Genomic DNA, 18,732 nt, shown 5'->3' with positions numbered 1-18,732 from the left:
AATACGTTGTTGCAGATGTAAGTGGGGAGAACAACATTATTCTGCCACTCTTAACCGCCTTCGATAAGTAGGTTATCGCTGCGGTACCGGCGTGCATTCCCGCTCCATCTATACATGTACAAATACAGCACAACGCCAGAAACAAAAAGGAAATAATCAAACAAGGAGTGAAACAAGACAATGAAATGTAGCAGTAAGCAGTGACACCAGAAATTGGGGGCGTGGAAATCCGCCCAAGATGATAGTTATACGACGAGAAGGAAAGATATCAAACAGACATGTCAATCAATGAAGCCAGAAAAATGGAGTGGAGGAGCCGTAGATTTGCCACCTCTACTCAGCATCCATTTCGTCGTCAAGGTCGATGGCGTCTGGGTTGGCTGGAACAGCTGGAGGAGCTTGACCAGAAGGTTTGGGGCGATCACCACCCTCGGGACCAGAGCTGGCGGCGACGAAGCCAACCGGGGCGCGAGCTTGCCGCTCCAGTGCCGCCATGGCATCCGCACGGTCTTTGTCCTCATCTTCTCCATCGGCGGGTGCACCGTCTTCGCCCTCCTGGGGGCGTTGCTGGCTTCGGGCGATGGCCTGGGATGCAATGAAGTTGACATCGGTACTGTAGAGCAATTAGTATATGAAGCTTGTGTGGAACTTAGTAGAAGGACAACATACTTGTACTGAGTCTGAACACTTCTCTTGATGCGGAGCATTTCCTTGAAGGTGTCCTCGTTTCCGTGCTGTACTTCGAACGCCTCCCATTTCTGCCAGAAGGGGGCATTGGTCCGCGGATCGCAGAACTGCGAGGCGTGGCCGTAGATGGCACGCGCACGGTCAATCTCACCGAGCCGCCGTTCCATCTCGGCGAATTTGAGACACATTTCCTTCGCTTCTTGGTCTGGTAAGGCGGCAACGGCGCGCTCGTAGATTGGCCGTGCGGAGGTGAGACCAAAATTCGACGCAGACTTGGTGATGTAGAATTCAAACATCTCGAATCGGTCCTCGTCGGATACCGATCGGGTCGCACGTTCGTAGATGCGCATTGCGTGCCGTGAGAGTCCGCGCTCTTCTTCCAGGTTGCCATACATCAGATAGAGCGGCTTGGCGAACTTGGGCGGGCAGCCGTCCAGGGCTTGCTCAAACAAGTCTCGGAGCCGCTCAATTCCGATCTTGCGGTCGACCGCCTTGGTCAAGTAGAGATTCCACAGCTCAAAGGCAACTGGGTATGTGAAGAGGTCCAGTCCCCGCTCATATACCTTAAATGAGTCCTCAAAGTACTGGTTCTCTTCCAGCAGGTTGGAGTAGTTGACGACTGTCTGGGGGGTCGCAATGCGGAGCTCAAAGATCCGCTCGTAGACTTTCCTAGTCTCCTCCAAGGACGAGACACTTTCCACAAGATCAACATAGAAACTCCACAGCTTCCAGCTCTTGTGAATTCGCTGCTGTGGCGAGAGTGACTCGTCGAAGTAGTCCACAGTGGACTTCTTGGGTGCTTGGGTTGCCTTGGCCATAATGCTGACCGCTTTGTCAAAGTTTTCAGCGCGCAGCTCCATCTCGGCCCATTCGCACCATGTCTCGGCCAGCTCGGCCACCGATTTGAACGGAACTTTGACGGCCTTGTCGAAGATCACTCGGGCAGTGGCCAAGTCTCCTCCATTCTCGTACAATTTGGCGTAATTCACCCACAGTTCTGAGAACTTGCCATGTGCCTTCTTGGGGTTGATTGCCGCGATGGCGGCTGTGTATGTTTGGACGGCCTCTTGCTTGTTATCACCCCAGAGCGCGACTCTCTTGCCCCATTCGATGACGTTGTTGGAATTCTGTCGTAGGAGAACGTCATTCACCAAAAATGGTCTCCGATCCATCAACTGCTCAAAGCGTAGCATTCGAAGATCGAGGTCAAAATCGGCTTCTTCGTCAACCCTCCCCTTCTCCGAACGCACGGCGGCGGCTTCCATCAAGCTGCCAATGATGGATTCCTCAAATTCGACGTATGAGTCGAAAATGAGCGTAAAGTCACGAACCGTCATGACGGTAGTGATTCCCTCCTCAAAGACATCGCGCGCCTTTTCGAAATTTCCCTTGGTGATCCAGTAAGTGGCCAATCCAGCCCAGAGTTTTCCTCGCTGGTCGGCAAACTTGTCAATGCCGCTCCGAAGGATCGCATCGACATCAATGCCAACCTGAGGGCCGGTCTCGATCTTCTTTGCCTTGGACACGAGCAAATCAACCATCTCGGTCCAGAGCTGGAATTGACTTTTGCCCTCCTTGGACTGGAAGCGCTGGTTGTCGAGGACCTCCATAAATCTCTTCACAGCTTCCGTGTACTGGCCCATTTCAATAAGCAGCCCGATGTACTCTTCCGCGTTCTCGGGATGAATTTGCATGTACCGAGCCCAGATCTTCACGGCAGTTTGTCCGGATGCAGACCGGGCGAAGCCCTTGTAAAGACGCCAGATACGGTTGTGCTGAGTGACAGGCAGTGCACGAAGAGCACGATCGAAAGTCCGCCGAGTTTGAGTCACGAGAGGTTGCAACATCAGGAAGGAGAGGTACATCTCCCAAATGCGAGGCATCTTGTTGAGGAGGATAAGGGCTCGTTCGAATAGGGCGTTGACCTTCAGGAACTCGGCCCGGTATACAGTGGGGTTTCGGCCCTTCAGATGCTTCGTCCGGAACTCGAGGTACTACAATAGTTAGCAATCGCAATGTCACAGCACGAGAAGAAAAAAAAATCTCACCATCTTCCACAACTTATACGACCGTGGTAGTTGTTTGCAGGCGCGTTCCATAATCTTACAAAAAGTCAGCTTCGAACAGTGGAAACAACAAATGGGAAGCAACGTACGAAGGCTTGCTCGTAGAGCGTGCCATGCTGCTGCTTGAATTCGATGTAGGCCAGCCATGGCTTGACACTACCCGCGTCGCGAAGCAAATCTTGTTCGTATACCGTATCCTGGTCAGTCTGTTATGAGTATAAGATGTCAGTCTTTCTTCTGTGAGGTCCAATGGGTGGTTGCACGCACGATCAAGTACAGGTCCGGGCGAGACGCAGATGTTTCCATCTTGGCGTGCTGCCGGTGCGATCTCGGGGGCAAGATTGTCCCTGGCATTGCGCCACTCAGTCGAGCGGGATCCAGTCACTCGGGCAACAATGCAGCATGGAGTGGACGGAGCGAAGGAACGTGAGGCGCGCGTGGGAAGGAAGGAAGGACCGACGACGAAGAGCGAAGTCAGCGGGCCGGGCACGTGATGAGTTCTGGGATTGGGCAGGCGGTGAGGGCCTATCGGGGATCGTCATTATCTGGCTGGACACTTAACGCTTGCACAGTACTACGCTCACATCCAGGCCAATCTGCAGTCATGTCCGGCGCAGTGAGTATCCTGCTCGGGATGCCACACCCGGTTGCTAACACATATCCTCCAGGGACCTCGCGAGGCAGTCTTCCCGACCCGCCAGTCGCTAGGGTTGATGAAGAGCAAGCTCAAGGGTGCAGAGATCGGCCACAGTTTATTGAAGAGAAAGAGTGAAGCCTTGACCAAGTATGTCTCCTCTCGCTAGAGATGTGCTCTCCCGCTGACACTGATTTACAGGCGTTTCCGAGGTACGCCGCTGCCTTCGACCGCTCCAGTCTCGACCCCACCTGAATACCGCAGCTAACGTTAACACTAGACATCACCCGGCGCATCGATGAAGCGAAACAGAAAATGGGCCGTGTTATGCAGATTGCGGCTTTCTCACTGGCCGAAGTGAGCTACGCAGTCGGAGGAGACATTGGATATCAGATTCAGGAGTCGGCCAAACAAGCTCGATTCCGCGTTCGATCCAAGCACGAGAACGTGTCCGGTGTCTTCCTGCCTCAGTTTGAAAGTTACACCAAAGAGGGCGTCAATGATTTCGGCCTTACTGGTTTGGGCAAGGGTGGACAGCAGATCCAACGGTGCCGGGAAACATACGCTCGGGCCGTGGAGACGTTGGTGGAGCTTGCCAGTCTACAGGTATGCACTATGAGATGTTGGGGCTTTGGGAGTTTTGTCCATTGACATTTGCAGACTGCGTTTTTGGTTTTGGATGAGGTGATCAAGGTGGTCAACCGAAGAGGTCAGTTATCAACAAGATTGATATCGGATGAGATATTGACTAACCTCTCCCTGCACAGTAAATGCCATCGAGCATGTCATCATCCCTCGGACTGAGAATACCATCAAATGTATGTCCTTCCTTCCCGGGTGGCCGCACAGGGCTAACCATAACAAAGATATCAATTCCGAACTGGACGAGCTTGACCGCGAGGAGTTCTACCGCCTGAAGAAAGTGTCAAACAAGAAGCAGCGAGACACCGCTGCAGCGGACGCTGAGATCCTTGCTGCTCGACAGAGGCAAGCCGAGAAAGATAAGGAAAACGGCGGTGCCGCCGAGGAGCCCGACAGCGTGGATGTGCTGGGCGAACAGGAAGACACGGACGTCATTTTCTAATCTTCATCCCCCTCTAGCTGTTCTGTGTATCTTGTTTCTGTACCAATCAAAGCCACCTATGTCACTTATTCTCTTGATATTTTGAGATTTCGGGAATGATAGTTATTAAAACTACAACACAACCGGTTGGCATCGCAACAAGCAAGAAAGTCATAGCATTATGCTCTCCAGTTTCCGAATCCGCATGATCTCAGACAATGCCTTCCAAACGCCAAACCACAATTCTGTAAAAACCGATGACGAAAGGCCATCTACTGTCTCTGGAAAGTGACGCGAATCGGCTTGCCCTGCTCTCCCATAGCCATGCCCGCCGTAGCCTCCTTCGCACTGATCGCCCCGGACTCCGTCTCGTACTCGACAAAAGCAATCCCCTTGCGGCCTGGCACCAGACGCACCTCCTGGAACCCTTCGAACCGACCAAAGACGGCCGACAGTCCCTCCTGGCTGGCGTCGTCCGGCAGCTCCCGCAGGAACAGGATCTTGTTGGGTGGCAGGTACTCGTCCGGCACGACAGCGGCACCAGCACCAGTGGTAGGCTTGAGACCGGCGCCCTTGGTGGTCTTCGCTGGGCGCGCGGGTTCGGCCGCGGCCGCGGCAGGACGCTTGAGTTTCTTCTGGGCTTCGAGGGCTTCGTGGGCTTGTTTCCGCTCTGTGTTCACGCAATGGCAGTCAGTCAGCCATTCACTCGCACCCAAATCATGTCCCTAGTATCTGCGTCTTCCACACACCTTTCTCCGCTAAGCGCCTTCGCTTGTGAGTCTCCAGCTCGTCGTCGCCGCCTTCGCGCCGCACCGTCGCATCGCTCTTCGTCTTCGCGTAGTCCAGCACCATGGGCTTCTCAAAGAGTTCGAAGCCATTGATCTCGTCAATGGCACGGGTGGCCGAATCGATGTTGTCGAAGACGACGAACGCCTGGCCCTTGGCCTTCAGGTTGGTTTTTGCGACAATCTCGACGACGGTGCCATATTCTGCAAAGATCTCATCGAGCGCCTCCTTCAGCTGCTCCACCTTAATTCGCTCTTCGAGATTCCGGACCTGGTTCCTTGTCAGCTGCAACGGCGGACACGCATGACCTGATGCTGAGCACCGGCGTTGAGGAGGAGGAGGAGGAGGGGAGGTCTGGGATGCGTACATAGACTCTGTGGATAGAAGCACATTAGCATGAATCTTGCGGCTGGAGAACAGTGGAGATAACTACTCACGTTGAGTTTGGGGAGAGCCCTGTTGTCGATACCCCTGCTGCAGCCATGGTTGCGACAGGTTGAGCTCGTGGGCTGGACGAGGTGGGCAAGCTGTCTGCGGTGACCGTCGGAGGTTGGAGCGGAAGGAAAGCTCTGACTCACATAGCCAACAATGCAGAAATCTTTCCATCCAAGCATCATTGGTCTAGTGGTAGAATTCGTCGTTGCCATCGACGAGGCCCGTGTTCGATTCACGGATGATGCACTACTTTTTGTTTGCTGTTTTTTTTTTTTGCTTTTCACAGTCCTACAACAGCACATCTGTCAATTGCTTTTTTTATTGTAAATTTGTGGTCATGTCATAAGGTTGATGCTCTTTTTAGTGGATGTTCGACGTCAATCTGACTGGATGCATGCATGTCAAGGAGCTCTCAATATATATTTGAGCAGGGTGGTGGAACTTGCGAAGTCAGATGGTCTTGCCTAAAACTTTATGACACGAGAGAAAGTCTATACATCATAGTGAACTATATACAAATCGATGCACACGGAGATCCTACTTGACTAGAACAGCCCGCAATCCCTCAACTTGACCCTTCAACTGCTTTGGCTGCGCCGACCAGTCCTCATACTTGACCATCTCAGAATTGGTCACCACAAATAGATAGTCTGCAGCAGATGCACGAACCTAGCATAGTGATGTTAACAATACACGGAGAGAAAAAAGAAAAGTGGAAGGAGCATACCCTCGGGAAAGGATGCAATAACATCCCCGTCAGTTTCTTCAAAATATCGGACCGCAGACTCTCAATCTTAGACAACGCCGCGTAGATCTTTGCTGCCGCTTCGAGGCGCGCTATATTCGAGGACCGGAGGTGTGATTTCTGTACAAGGACAAATAGTTTTCGGAAACTGCAGACGATGTGAGAATTTCCATAACCCCGAATGAAAGCGGCCGAACTAACCTCGGACCAGACCCATCTGGGATAACATTAATATAGCTATCGATCAGAAACGCAAGGAACTCAATGGTCGGAGGTGCGTAGCGGTCATCCTGGAGATTGTCGCTCAGTATGGTCGAAAGATCTTTCACAAAATTCATCAAGATCTCTTGACGTTGAGATGCAGTGAAAGAGTCGAGATATTCAGCCAACGCAGACCGACAAGCCCGAACTAAGCCCTCAGAACCGGCGACAGCAGACGTTGCCAGCCCTTGTAGCAGTGGAACACGCAGCCAGTCAATCGACTGCAGGCTGAACATTTGGAGGAAGTACTCTTTTGAGGATACACGGCTGAAATGTTCGAATTTACTGCTCAGTGGAGGGAAGTCCGAGGCCGATTCCCAAAAGTTCTGCAAACAAAGCCATGCTTGTAGTCTGACTTTGTCGAGCTTTTCGCTGGCTAGGCGACAGAGACATTGAACCAATTCCTGGGTCAGTGTGGAACATGGTGATGTTTTAGGCTCTCTCTTGAGGAGGATATCGGCGGCTTGGATTGCTTCAACCCGGATCAATGACCCAATATCTCCTCGACGATCGGTGGTGTAATCATTTAATGCCCCAAGGAAGCCATTCGCAACAGTATCCGTGACACCTGATAGATAGTTAGCCTGAAATCCTCGATATCCGAACATCTGGGAGCACATACTATTCATATGTGGTAGAATGTCAGTGGCCAGGCACTTCACAGCAGCGACGCGTTTCTCAATGAGCTCTCCTTTGTCGGTACACTGGAATAGCTGTGTGATAATATTGCCTTGTAGATCCTGGTTAGCCTCGAACTGCTTGAAGACGGCCCCTAGAGCGAGAATTTGGCCTCGACCGGTTGGTAGTTTCCATGTAGTATTCAAAAAAGTAAACCATGTCTGCACAGTTTCGTCCTGCTTCGATGAAGATAGCAAAGGAAAAAGCTGTGATAATGCACTCGAGGCCGCTTCAATGGATGTGCTATCACTTCGGGAGACGCAATGTGAGAGGATTTGAAGGGCTCGATCAAAAAGTGTCCGAGAGGGCGCTGCTCGAACGGTTTCACTCACAGACCGAGACAGTGAAGAGATCAAGACTGAAGATGCCTCTGCTGTCAATTCAGGCCGGGTGTTTTGAAGCTTCAAGTCATCATCAGTGGGACCGATGAGCGACCCAAAGATATCCCACACCTTTAGCACCTGAGCCAAGACTTCCTTCGCCTCATGAACATCTCTGGTTTCCGGATTCATATTCCAATTATTGGTAAATGCATCTACTGTGGCAGCAATGGCCAATAGACAGCCGTGTCGTGATTCAACATCACTTCGAGGAGTCCTGGCAAGCTTACTTTGCAGCCGCTCCAGCACGACATGCATGGTCTTGAACATCTCCTGTGTGCTCATAATCCCGATCGACTTGGCAGCCTGTCTCCTTGACTCGGCATCTGGCGATCCAATCCCCCTCCAGCCCATCAAAGTTTCCAACAGCGGGCTCCAGTAGGTCTGATCCAGAGAGACTGTCGCCTTAGCCACGTGGATCATCGCACGTGAACGCCGGGCAACCGCGTGGTAGTCCACAACTTGAACAAGAGGAATCCCTTCGACGATGGTGTCAGGATGTCGGCCAATCAGCTCCTGAAGAGCCGCCGAAGCGCCACGTCGGATATTTCCAGATGGGTCAACACAGGCGGCACAGACAAGATCCACAGCCAGCCTCTGCAAAACATTCACCTCTCTCGGCCCATCTAGAGAGATGATCGTTTGTGGTTGCAAGGATACCAGCTCTGGAGTCGTGTATTTTCGAGACAAGGCCCAGATGCCGAAACAGGCCGCATCGCGTACACCCGTGCCCACAGAGCTGCCAGTAGAGGAACGCTGCTCGAAGTCGAGACCAGAGAAAAGGGATTGAAGTATATCGGGGAGTTGGCTGGTCGGCGGTGCACGGCGGAAAAGCAAATGGGAGAGAGTGAGCATCAGTCCATGCCATCGCTGGGCATCCACCGCGCTGAGGTTCCGTCTGAGTGTGTGGGTGCGTGTTTGTCGCGCTTCATAAGGTGTGATTAAAGTACCGTCGTCTTTCTCAAAGAGTATGTTTTCTCCCAATGAGCCAAGGACTGCTTCGATGACCTCAGTTGCCATGTCAGGTTCCAGCTTCAAGGTGATGATGCTCAGCGCTTTGCTCGCCGCAAACCGCACAGGCGTATCTTTGTCTGCCAGAGCAACCAGGAAATGATCAATGGCATCCTCCAATATCCTCGACAGTTGGTCATCTGTGATGCAACCGTGCCCGCGATCGTTGAGAGACAAGGCCATGACTGTAATGTTGCGGAGGATCTTGACCACGGTCTTCCGCGCCAATGCTGAAGACTTTATGGCGTGGGAAACAAGTGTATGTTTTTGAAACACTCCCAGTGTTTTCTCAAAGACAGGGATCACCAAAGGAGCAAAGTCTTCCATTTGACCCGACGCTCCCAAACGGGCAATGAAGGATAGCACCCCAATGCACACATAGACCGAAGGCGGTTCTTCCACATATTTTGCAGGATGAAAGGTTTCGAATGCCCAGTTCGTCATACCGGTAAGGAGTCCGAGAGTTTGCATATCGCCCCGAAGAACAAGTCGAGCCAAGAGTGCTGTCGCTGCCTCGCGCTCCTTACCAGAAGCACTAATATAGTGCAACGACAATGAGAGGAGTGACCTTGCAATCATTGGTGTATTGGAAGGTAGCCATGTCAGCTGATTGAGATTTTGGTAAGGCACAGGAATATCGTCCGATGACAGTGAAGACAGGTCAAAGGGAGCGAGCAGGAGGTGCGAGAGCCAGACCAGCATCACGTATCGCTCTTCCCAGACCAGACCCTGAAGTTGGGAATCTATGGGATCTGCATCTGCATCGGCCTCGGAACCTGATTGAATGGTTTTGTCCCACTCGATGAAAGCCCGCAGCATAACGCCAAGGTACTTCGGCTCATTGTTGAGGAATCGGCTGACCACCTTGACACCGCGGACTTTGCAGAAAGTGTAGAGCAGCCTGCAGATAGCCCTTGGGAGCGGGTATAGGGATTCACCCTTCTGGGACTTGATGACCCACGGACCATATTGATCGCGGCTCTTGATCAGATATGCCAGAAAAGCATCCACTAGAGGGGGCAACAGCTTCTGTAGATGCGGGTCTAAGAGCTGGGGCCACTCCTGGAAAGGCTCAAGCTGTGATCGTTGTTATGTCAGTTTTTGAATATTTTAAGAGGAACACGGCGTATGACGCTGAGTCTTCGCCGTTGGGATGAGGTCCTACAAGGCCAACCAGCTTCTCCGTCTTGGTGACTTTGGTCCATCTGCGCGGAGAGTCGGGGATTCCACTCTGGGATCTGGATTTCCACAGCAGCGACGGCAGCTTTGCCGAGAAATCTGCCACGAGATCACTGGAGGCTCGCTGCAGTTTTATATCTCGATCCTCAGCTGCATCCATGGTGGGAGTGCAGTCAATCGTGCAGGTTGCGGCATCGCCTGTCAACAGTGGGTGGGCGGCAGAATTGCACCGCCTTGATCTATGGCTACGGAGGGCTTGGATCTGGAAAGAAAAGGAGTTGAAAAAGTGACAGTAATTGGAAGTGAAATAAAGAATCGTTGAGATCGAATGAAACAAACATCAGGGACAATATGTTCTAGGCATCGGCAAGCCGTACATCAAAGCCACTCTACATACAATGTCTTTGACTCGATACAAGTCAAAACGGCTTTTGCCCAGTCCAATTGATCATGTTGTCAACGGATCCTGACAAGACATCTCTATTCTAATAACAAAGTCGTAAACGAGCTTTTTTTGTGGACCAGAAGAACAGCCACCAAAACAAAACTCCGTCAACAAGAAACCATGCCGAACAATATCCACAAAGGCGGAGAGAGGGGTTCCCGTCTGGTTTCCAGAAAAATCTGGAATATGCTTATGAACGACTGGAGCCGGCAAGGGCAGGTTGCAATGCGACGACGAAAAGGTAAACGAAAGATAGAGTGACTGATAGATGCAGGACACGAAAGGAGACTGGCAGAAAGACGAGTCACTGTTCCTTAGCCGTCGATGCTATCATAGTCATCATCCTCGTCATCCTCATCTGAGGACCCATTCTCGTCGCTGGAAGACCCTCCGTGGGTACGGGGCTTTCTGCATTGAACCACCGCAGCTCTGAAAACGCCAGGGAACGCCATTAACCACATGATTTTCCGGTTGCCACGTCGCCAATTGCGCCGCCGCTCAGAATCGCGCCCATCACGATTGTGACGGTGGCGGTGATGCTCGAAAGGAACGCCCACTTCAGTTCTCTTCCTCCAAGAAGTACTGTTCACGATACAAGTTAGCACAGTCGCTAGACCAAATTGCTCGGGAATACTTACGAAGTTGCCGGCCAACTTCTGCTCCTGGTCCATCTGACTCTGGTACTTGTTGATACGCGGGCGGTAGCTGTTGGGGTCACGGCGGAAGGTGACATCCAAGCTTTTCAGGAATCTGTTACAGCCAGTGACCAGAGACTCGGGGGTGTTCGCGCGAGCATTCACGGACGCCTGGCCATCGAATACAATGACACGGTCAGCCAGGTAGGTAGCCATGATAAAATCGTGCTCGACGATAAAGGCAGTCTTCTTGGTATGCATAATGAAACGCTTGATGACACGAGCAGCCACGATACGCTGTTCGGAGTCCAAATAGGCACTGGGCTCGTCGATCAGATAGATGTCCGCGGGCACACCCAAAGCCAGGACAATGGCAACACGCTGCAGTTCACCACCAGACAAGTTCTGGACTTCCTGGTCGATGAAATCATCCATCTTCAAAGGCTTGTAGACATCGGTCTGGAATTGAGGAGACAAGAAAGCGGCTTTGATACGCTTGAAGAAGAGCTGGCGCACGGTGCCCTGGAACTTGGGGGTGATCTTCTGAGGCTTCATGCTGATATTCATCTTGGGAACACCGATGGTGCCATCGGGCTTCTCAGCACCAGCAAGCATGCGACAGAAAGTTGTCTTTCCAGTTCCGTTCTCACCCATCATGACGACGATTTCGGAGTCGGTGAATCTGCCGGACTCAACCTTGAGATGGAAATTACCCAGAGTCTTTTCCATGGCAGGGTAGCTGAAAGCGCGTGCCTTATCCGCCAGGAAATCATCGCCAGCCTCGGTCAGACGGAAGGTGAGGGATTCCTCTCGGAACCGTAGGTTCTCAGTCGGGATGTGACCATCCAAGAAGATGTTGATACCCTCACGGACAGAGGAGGGCAGAGTCACAACACCGTAGACAGCAGGACGACCATAAAGCACGCAAATGAAGTCGGACAGGTAGTCCAGCACGGACAAATCGTGCTCCACAACAATGACGTAGTCGTCGGGCCGCAGAAGACCTCGAATGGTGCGGGCAGCGGCCAGACGCTGCTTCACATCGAGATAAGACGAAGGCTCGTCGAACATGTACCTGGAGGAATCGTTAGAAACCAAAACAACCAATCCGTACTCAGCTGTTCACTCACACGTCGGCTTTCTGGACGCAAACCAGACCAATGGCAAATCGCTGAAGCTCACCACCAGAAAGATGGTCAATATCACGGTCCGCAACCTGGTTCAGTTCTTCACAGCCATTAGCACAAATTCAAACTGAATTCCGAGCAGACTACTTACCGAGAACATCCATAATCTCTTTCATGTTGCCCATTTGAGAGCGAGTCTTGATGAGCTCCTGCACCTGCTTGACAGGGCCCTTCACGGCTCTGGGGATCTGGTCGACATACTGAGGCTTGACAACAGCCTTCAGGTCGTCTTCCAGGACCTTGGTGAAGTAGTCTACCATTGTCAGCACATTTTCTTCGGAATTTCAATCACCCTCAGGGCATGCTCACTCTGCAGCTCGGAACCACGGAAGTACTTCAAGATCTCCTCCCAGTCAGGCGGGTTGTCATAGCGGCCGAGGTTGGGCTTCAGCTTTCCGCTCAGAATCTTCAACGCCGTACTCTTGCCAATACCGTTGGTTCCAACCAGACCCAAGACCTGACCGGGACGAGGCATGGGAAGTCGGTGGAGCTTGAAACTGTTGGCCGAATAACGGTGGGTGACCTGGCTTTCCAAGTTGGTGGGCAAGTTGATGATGTGAATTGCGCCAAAGGGGCATTTCTTCGGACAGATACCACATCCAATGCACAGCGACTCGGAGATGAACGCGATCTTGGAGGTGGAGTCGACTTCAATGCAAAGCTTGCCTGTGCGGACCACCGGGCACGACTTCTTGCACTCTTGACGACATTTCTGCACGAATTTAGTCTCCATCGGTAGTATATCGCACACTGTTCAAATCCATACCTTTGGTTTGCACTGTAGATCGAGGTAATTTCGTGTAAGCTGGGCTGGAACGAAACGGGTGGGAGAAGAGGGCCGGGTTAGCGGGGCAATCTGGACGAACCTTGTCACTGTTGACAATCGCAATACTGTGAACCAACTGGATGTTAGACACTCATATCATGATGCGACGATTTTCAGGGCACATACCGCGTAAGCTTGTCAGACATGGTTGCGATTTCGCTTCGAAGAAGCTAGAAGGGCGAATGGACGGGCACGCGTGGCGAAAATGTCTGCTGCCGTCGAAGGGACCGAGAAAAAGCTGTCGCAGCTAAGAGATCGGGGCGCAGGAAGGCACCTTGTGTGTCTGCGCAGACTCGGAAGGGGACGGGGGGAAGAACAATAGCAACGATGGAGAGCCCCGAAGAGAAATGCCTTTCACGAAGTGATTGTGGGCTGGACGGCCTGAGGCCACAACAAAATGACTCAGCAACCGCACCTGACTAATGAAGTTACCCCCTCGATGATTGGCTGTCTGTGAAGTCACCTGACTTATGCCTCACGGCTCAGGCGGCCACCAAGCGATCCCTGTTCAGCGCCAAACCGCCGACACGCCAGGCCCCAACTCTCGTTCTTCCTCACTCGGACTCCTCTCCCACTCCTCCCCCCCCAGCCCGCCCATCGCGCCTCTTCCTCCCCACCACCATTCCTTCCTTGCAACCATTGCTACCTTGACCACCCCACTTGCGGGGTCACCACGCTATGGAGTGTAAGTAATTTTCTCTTTCTACTTGGAAAAATTACAGCGTTCTGTCCGAGCTGCTGCCGGGATACTTCTCCGCGCTTTTCGACCCACCGAGAGTCACTCACAATCCCTTTTTCTTTGGTGCGAATAAATCCCTGGTTTTTTGGAGACTGTGCCCGATGCCATATTCATCTCTGGGGTTGGTTGCGTGTCTCCTCAGCCTGTCGGTGCTCCGTTCGTCACGGCCGCGTCCATCCCACCCGTCATCCAAAAAGATCCTTCTCCATCTAATCTGATATTCTGCCTTGAACTACTATCTTTTGCCCTCCATTTGCATGCGAACTGAGTCGCGGAACACTGTTTTACCATTGCCTGTGCCGCCCATGCCTTTGTTGCCGAGAATTGAGCTCCAATGCTGACTGCCTTTCGACTATAGCCTCTAGCATGGTGATCCCATCTGCTCAGGAACCTCCTCCTAGCGCGAAAATGTCAAATGGCTACCCCCGCTCTCCCGTTACCGTTGATGCCCCTGCAGAAAGCGACGTGGTTCCCAAAAGCGAAGCCACCCCGTCAGAACCCATTGACTCTCACGCCGTCTCCGAGTCCTCCCCCGAACCCGATCTTGCAGACGAGTCATTTGATGGCGCATCTCCAATGTCAGATGGAGAAGACGATGATGCAGTGATAGAGCCTAGTGGTGACGAGTCTAACCCGTCTAGTCGTGAAAATTCTGCATTCCCCAACACTGGCTTCAATGCGAAGCGCAGATCGTCGCCGCTGGATGAGACCGAGTTGATAAGACAAAATCCCGATCTATATGGACTGCGTCGCAGCGGTCGGGCGCGCACCACACGTCATCTAGCCGATTCATCGTCGGATTCCGAATCCGATGTTGTTGCTCCACGAGCAAAACGTCGGCGCAAGGAACCATCCCAACTCTCCAAGGCCTCGCGCTCGGCCACAGCATCCTCGCTGTCGGAGACAGATAGCGACGAATACGGTGGCAAGAGTGCTCGTGCAAGCAAGGCAAGACGGCGGCGCCTGAAAGAGGCCGCTAGCATCGAGCCTTCGTTCGCCGAGGTGCGGTTTTCGACGAGAAATGCATCCCGAATTAATAACTACAACGAGGATGAGGATGACTCAATATTCGATGAGGATGCCGGGGATGCCGCTCCAGGCTACTGGCTCGACGCTGCTGAAGATACTCGCCCTGCCGTTGATGTCGTTCTCAACCATCGTCTCAAAGAAGGTGTCGACCCCAGAAATCCTGACGTCGATCGCCAAGACTTCGAGTTCTACATCAAGTGGCAAGGCATGTCACATTACCATGCCACATGGGAATCAAATGAGTCTCTCACGAACTTCCGCAGCACTCGTCGCGTTGACAATTACGCCCGGAAGGTTCTCATGGAGGATCTCCGCTTGCAGCACGACCCCACCGTTCCCCCTGAGGATCGTGAAAAGTGGAATCTTGATCGCGAGCGAGATGTCGAGGCAATTGAAGATTACAAGAAGGTCGAGCGTGTTATTGGCGTCCGTGACGGTATTGATGGCACAACTGAGTACCTTGTGAAATGGAAACGCCTCTTTTACGATTCGTGTACCTGGGAAACTGAAGACATGGTCAGTGAGATTGCACAACATGAAATTGATCGCTTCATCGACCGCTCTTCTCGTCACCCTGTCTCCGACAAAACGGAGACTAATCCGGCTACTCGAAGGCCGTTTGAGCCTATCCACGGCACCCCGAGCTTCCTGCAGAACGGAGAACTTAAAGACTTTCAGGTCAAAGGCTTGAACTTCTTGGCTTTCAATTGGGTTAGGGGTCGTAATGTGGTTTTGGCAGACGAAATGGGACTTGGAAAAACAGTGCAAACTGTCTCATTCATCAATTGGATGCGTCATGTGAGACGGCAACAAGGCCCGTTCATCGTCATCGTCCCTTTGTCGACCATGCCGGCTTGGGCTGAGACCTTCGACAATTGGACGCCAGATTTGAATTACGTTGTCTATAATGGCAGCGAAAGAGCACGAGCAAACCTCCGCGATTATGAGTTGATGGTGGATGGCAACCCCAAGCGGCCCAAGTTCCATGTTCTGTTGACCACTTATGAGTACGCTATGAATGACTCGCCCTTCCTTGGCCAGTTCAAGTGGCAGTTCATGGCTGTCGACGAAGCCCATCGTCTCAAGAACCGTGATTCTCAGCTCTATGTCAGGTTGGTCGAGTGGAGCTGCCAGGCTCGTCTGCTGATCACCGGAACCCCAATTCAAAACAACCTTGCAGAACTGTCATCTCTGATGGACTTTTTGAACCCTGGACTGATTCAGGTCGATGTCGATATGGACCTCAATTCGGAAGCAGCCTCACAGAAGCTTGCTGAGCTTACCGACGCTATTCAGCCTTATATGCTGCGTCGTACCAAGTCCAAGGTCGAATCTGATCTTCCTCCGAAGACAGAGAAGATCATCCGAGTCGAGCTCTCTGATGTTCAATTGGAGTACTACAAGAACATCCTCACGAAGAACTACGCGGCGCTGAATGACGGAGCGAAAGGAATGAAACAATCGCTTTTGAATATCATGATGGAACTTAAGAAGGCTAGCAATCATCCTTTCATGTTTCCTAACGCCGAGGCAAAGATTTTGGAAGGGAGTACCCGCCGAGAAGATATTCTTCGGGCAATGATCACTAGCAGTGGAAAGATGATGCTCGTCGATCAGCTCCTTCGAAAGTTGAAAGGCGATGGCCATCGGGTTCTTGTCTTCTGCCAAATGGTTGGCATGCTCAACATCCTTAGCGAGTACATGGAGTACCGTGGCTACAAATACCAACGACTGGATGGAACCATCCCTTCCGCGGCGCGTCGCTTGGCAATTGAACATTACAATGCCCCGGATAGCACGGACTTTGCATTCCTCCTGTCGACCCGAGCAGGTGGTCTTGGAATCAACTTGATGACTGCCGACACGGTTGTTCTCTTTGACTCAGACTGGAACCCTCAGGCTGACCTACAGGCAATGGCTCGAGCCCACCGTATTGGCCAGACAAAGCCCGTCAGCGTGTACCGTCTCGTCTCAAAGGATACAATCGAGGAAGAAGTCATTGAAAGAGCTCGCAATAAGCTTCTTCTGGAATTCATTACCATACAGCGTGGCGTCACTGATAAAGAAGCTTCCGAGATGCAAAATAAGATGGCGCGGGTCGTGAGCGAACCAAACTCCACCGACGACATCTCACGAATCCTCAAGCGTCGTGGTCAGAAGATGTTTGAGCAGACCGATAACCAGAAGAAGCTTGAACAGCTTGACATTGACTCCGTTCTCGCGAATGCAGAATTGCATCAAACCGAGGAGACGGAGCAGATACAAGCTGACGGTGGCGAGGAATTCCTGAAAGCCTTTGATTTTGTTGATATCAAGGTCGATGATCTCAGCTGGGACGATATCATCCCCAAAGAACAACTTGAAGAGCTCAAAGCGGAGGAGAAGCGCAAGGCCGACGAAGTATACCTCAACGAAGTTATCGAACAAAATCGGCCTCGCAAACGCCAAGCACCCACCGATTCTCGAGACTCGCGTGAAGAACGTAAGGCCAAGCGCCAAGCGCGAGTGCAGGTCATTGATGATGGAGAGGAATCAGAGGGTGCCTCGTTGGATCCCAAGCGTCCACTTGGCGAAAAAGAATATCGCTCCCTCTCGCGGGCATTTCTTCGTTACGGTGACATGGCTGACTGCGAGGACCTCATTTTGGAGGATGCCCACCTGAAAAGCCGTGATCGAGAAACCGTGCGCGCCGCTCTTCGCGAAATCACGGACAAAGCTGCTTCTCTTGTCGGAGAGAACCAGGCTCAAATAGATGCTCTCAAGCAACAGGGCAAGAGCCTTACCAAGAAGGAAATGAAAGCGGTTTTGTTCGATCACCATGGCGTCAAACGGCTCAATGCCTGGACTATCGTCGAGCGCCCGCCCGACATGCGCCTGCTCCGAGACATCACCACCTCTGGAACCGATTTCAAGAGTTTCCGTCTTCCCGAGGCCACTAAGTTGGCAGACTACAGTTGCCAGTGGGGTGCACGTGAGGACGGTATGCTTTTGGTTGGCATTGCCCGCCATGGATTCGGTGCATGGACACAGATTCGGGACGATACGGACCTTGGGCTTGGAGATAAGTTCTTCCTTGAGGAGCATCGAGTGGAGAGGAAGACTCAGCGCATGCATGGCGAAGAGAAAACCACCAAATCTCCCGGGGCTGTCCACCTTGTTCGCCGCGCCGAATACCTGATGTCGGTCCTGAGGAACAAGTACAGCAATGGCAGCAACGCGAGTGCCAGGCGTGCCGTGGACAACCACCACCGGAACAACAAGCGCAACTCGCGTGTCTCCGCCAGTGGCAGCATCTCTGCCTCCCCTGCACCCTCCAGCTCCCGCAAAGGACACCGTGAAGCAGATCGCTCCCGAGCACGTTCTCATACTCATGGCAACCGGGATGGTGACCGGCACCACACCCCAAGCCATGAAGCCCGTCCGCGGTCCGGCCACGATGCTGATCGGCCTCGTCATCGTCTGTCAGATGCTACAAACGAAGAGCTTCGCCGCCGGAAGAGCCACGAGAATGGTCATTCCAGTAAGGAAGACATGGCGTCCGTGTTCTTTAAGCCCATCGTTCAGAATCTGAAGCAAGTGACCATGATCACGGCCAAGAACTATCCGAACAAAGCCGAGCGCGCTCAGAAGTTACGGAGTACCATTGTTAAAATTGGCGAGTTCATCCACAACACCTTGGAGGGATCGCGGCCGATGCCCTCCCTCGAAACGCGTCTCTGGTAGGTCTCACATATATCTTAATTCTGACTCATAAGCTCGTTGCTGACCGAATCTAGGGAGTATGTGTCTCTCAACTACTGGCCCAACAAAGAGGCCAGTGGCTCTAAGCTTCAGCAGATGTACGAGAAGGTCATGGAGGCGAGCAAAGCCTCCAAGACCTCATCCAATGGTGCATGACCTTGAGCGTGCCATGACTGAATATCCTTGGTCCCAGATTGCTCGTATC

General features: G+C 52.4%; 6 protein-coding genes and 1 non-coding gene across 7 annotated transcripts; 3 read left to right on the top strand and 4 right to left on the bottom strand.

Annotated features, from left to right (window-relative positions):
- Window positions 1-333: 333 nt before the first annotated feature.
- Window positions 334-3,059, bottom strand: PFLUO_LOCUS5156 (pre-mRNA-splicing factor syf1; the record flags this gene model as incomplete). The annotated part of the gene is made up of 5 exons (XM_073782577.1): window positions 334-613; window positions 670-2,681; window positions 2,736-2,789; window positions 2,843-2,959; window positions 3,021-3,059. The coding sequence occupies 5 exons, from the start codon at window positions 3,057-3,059 to the stop codon at window positions 334-336; spliced, it is 2,502 nt and encodes an 833-aa protein (XP_073639218.1).
- Window positions 3,060-3,357: 298 nt separating this feature from the next.
- On the top strand, window positions 3,358-4,471 carry PFLUO_LOCUS5155 (H(+)-transporting V1 sector ATPase subunit D; the record flags this gene model as incomplete). Its single annotated transcript, XM_073782576.1, has 7 exons — window positions 3,358-3,369; window positions 3,422-3,537; window positions 3,589-3,599; window positions 3,668-3,993; window positions 4,048-4,096; window positions 4,155-4,205; window positions 4,254-4,471. 7 exons carry the CDS (start codon window positions 3,358-3,360, stop codon window positions 4,469-4,471), a joined length of 783 nt encoding a protein of 260 aa, XP_073639217.1.
- Window positions 4,472-4,722: 251 nt separating this feature from the next.
- PFLUO_LOCUS5154 (uncharacterized protein) lies at window positions 4,723-5,605 on the bottom strand (the record flags this gene model as incomplete). The annotated part of the gene is made up of 2 exons (XM_073782575.1): window positions 4,723-5,120; window positions 5,200-5,605. 2 exons carry the CDS (start codon window positions 5,603-5,605, stop codon window positions 4,723-4,725), a joined length of 804 nt encoding a protein of 267 aa, XP_073639216.1.
- Window positions 5,606-5,846: 241 nt separating this feature from the next.
- Window positions 5,847-5,917, top strand: PFLUO_LOCUS5153. The gene has a single exon. It is a non-coding gene; the product is annotated as a tRNA-Gly (tRNA).
- Window positions 5,918-6,208: 291 nt separating this feature from the next.
- PFLUO_LOCUS5152 (uncharacterized protein) lies at window positions 6,209-10,085 on the bottom strand (the record flags this gene model as incomplete). Its single annotated transcript, XM_073782574.1, has 5 exons — window positions 6,209-6,340; window positions 6,399-6,564; window positions 6,618-7,245; window positions 7,300-9,823; window positions 9,912-10,085. The coding sequence occupies 5 exons, from the start codon at window positions 10,083-10,085 to the stop codon at window positions 6,209-6,211; spliced, it is 3,624 nt and encodes a 1,207-aa protein (XP_073639215.1).
- Window positions 10,086-10,928: 843 nt separating this feature from the next.
- PFLUO_LOCUS5151 (Fe-S cluster-binding ribosome biosynthesis protein) lies at window positions 10,929-13,164 on the bottom strand (the record flags this gene model as incomplete). The annotated part of the gene is made up of 8 exons (XM_073782573.1): window positions 10,929-10,952; window positions 11,009-12,080; window positions 12,136-12,232; window positions 12,284-12,445; window positions 12,502-12,904; window positions 12,959-12,970; window positions 13,059-13,083; window positions 13,145-13,164. 8 exons carry the CDS (start codon window positions 13,162-13,164, stop codon window positions 10,929-10,931), a joined length of 1,815 nt encoding a protein of 604 aa, XP_073639214.1.
- A 1,001-nt stretch (window positions 13,165-14,165) lies between these two features.
- Window positions 14,166-18,683, top strand: PFLUO_LOCUS5150 (ATP-dependent DNA helicase Hrp3; the record flags this gene model as incomplete). The annotated part of the gene is made up of 2 exons (XM_073782572.1): window positions 14,166-18,505; window positions 18,563-18,683. 2 exons carry the CDS (start codon window positions 14,166-14,168, stop codon window positions 18,681-18,683), a joined length of 4,461 nt encoding a protein of 1,486 aa, XP_073639213.1.
- Window positions 18,684-18,732: the final 49 nt, after the last annotated feature.

Source organism: Penicillium psychrofluorescens (genome assembly GCF_964197705.1).
Source record: "Penicillium psychrofluorescens genome assembly, chromosome: 3".
NCBI classification, from domain to species: Eukaryota; Fungi; Ascomycota; class Eurotiomycetes; order Eurotiales; family Aspergillaceae; genus Penicillium; species Penicillium psychrofluorescens.
Note: the sequence above shows the minus strand (reverse complement) of the source record. Positions and strands in the feature narration are given on the sequence as shown.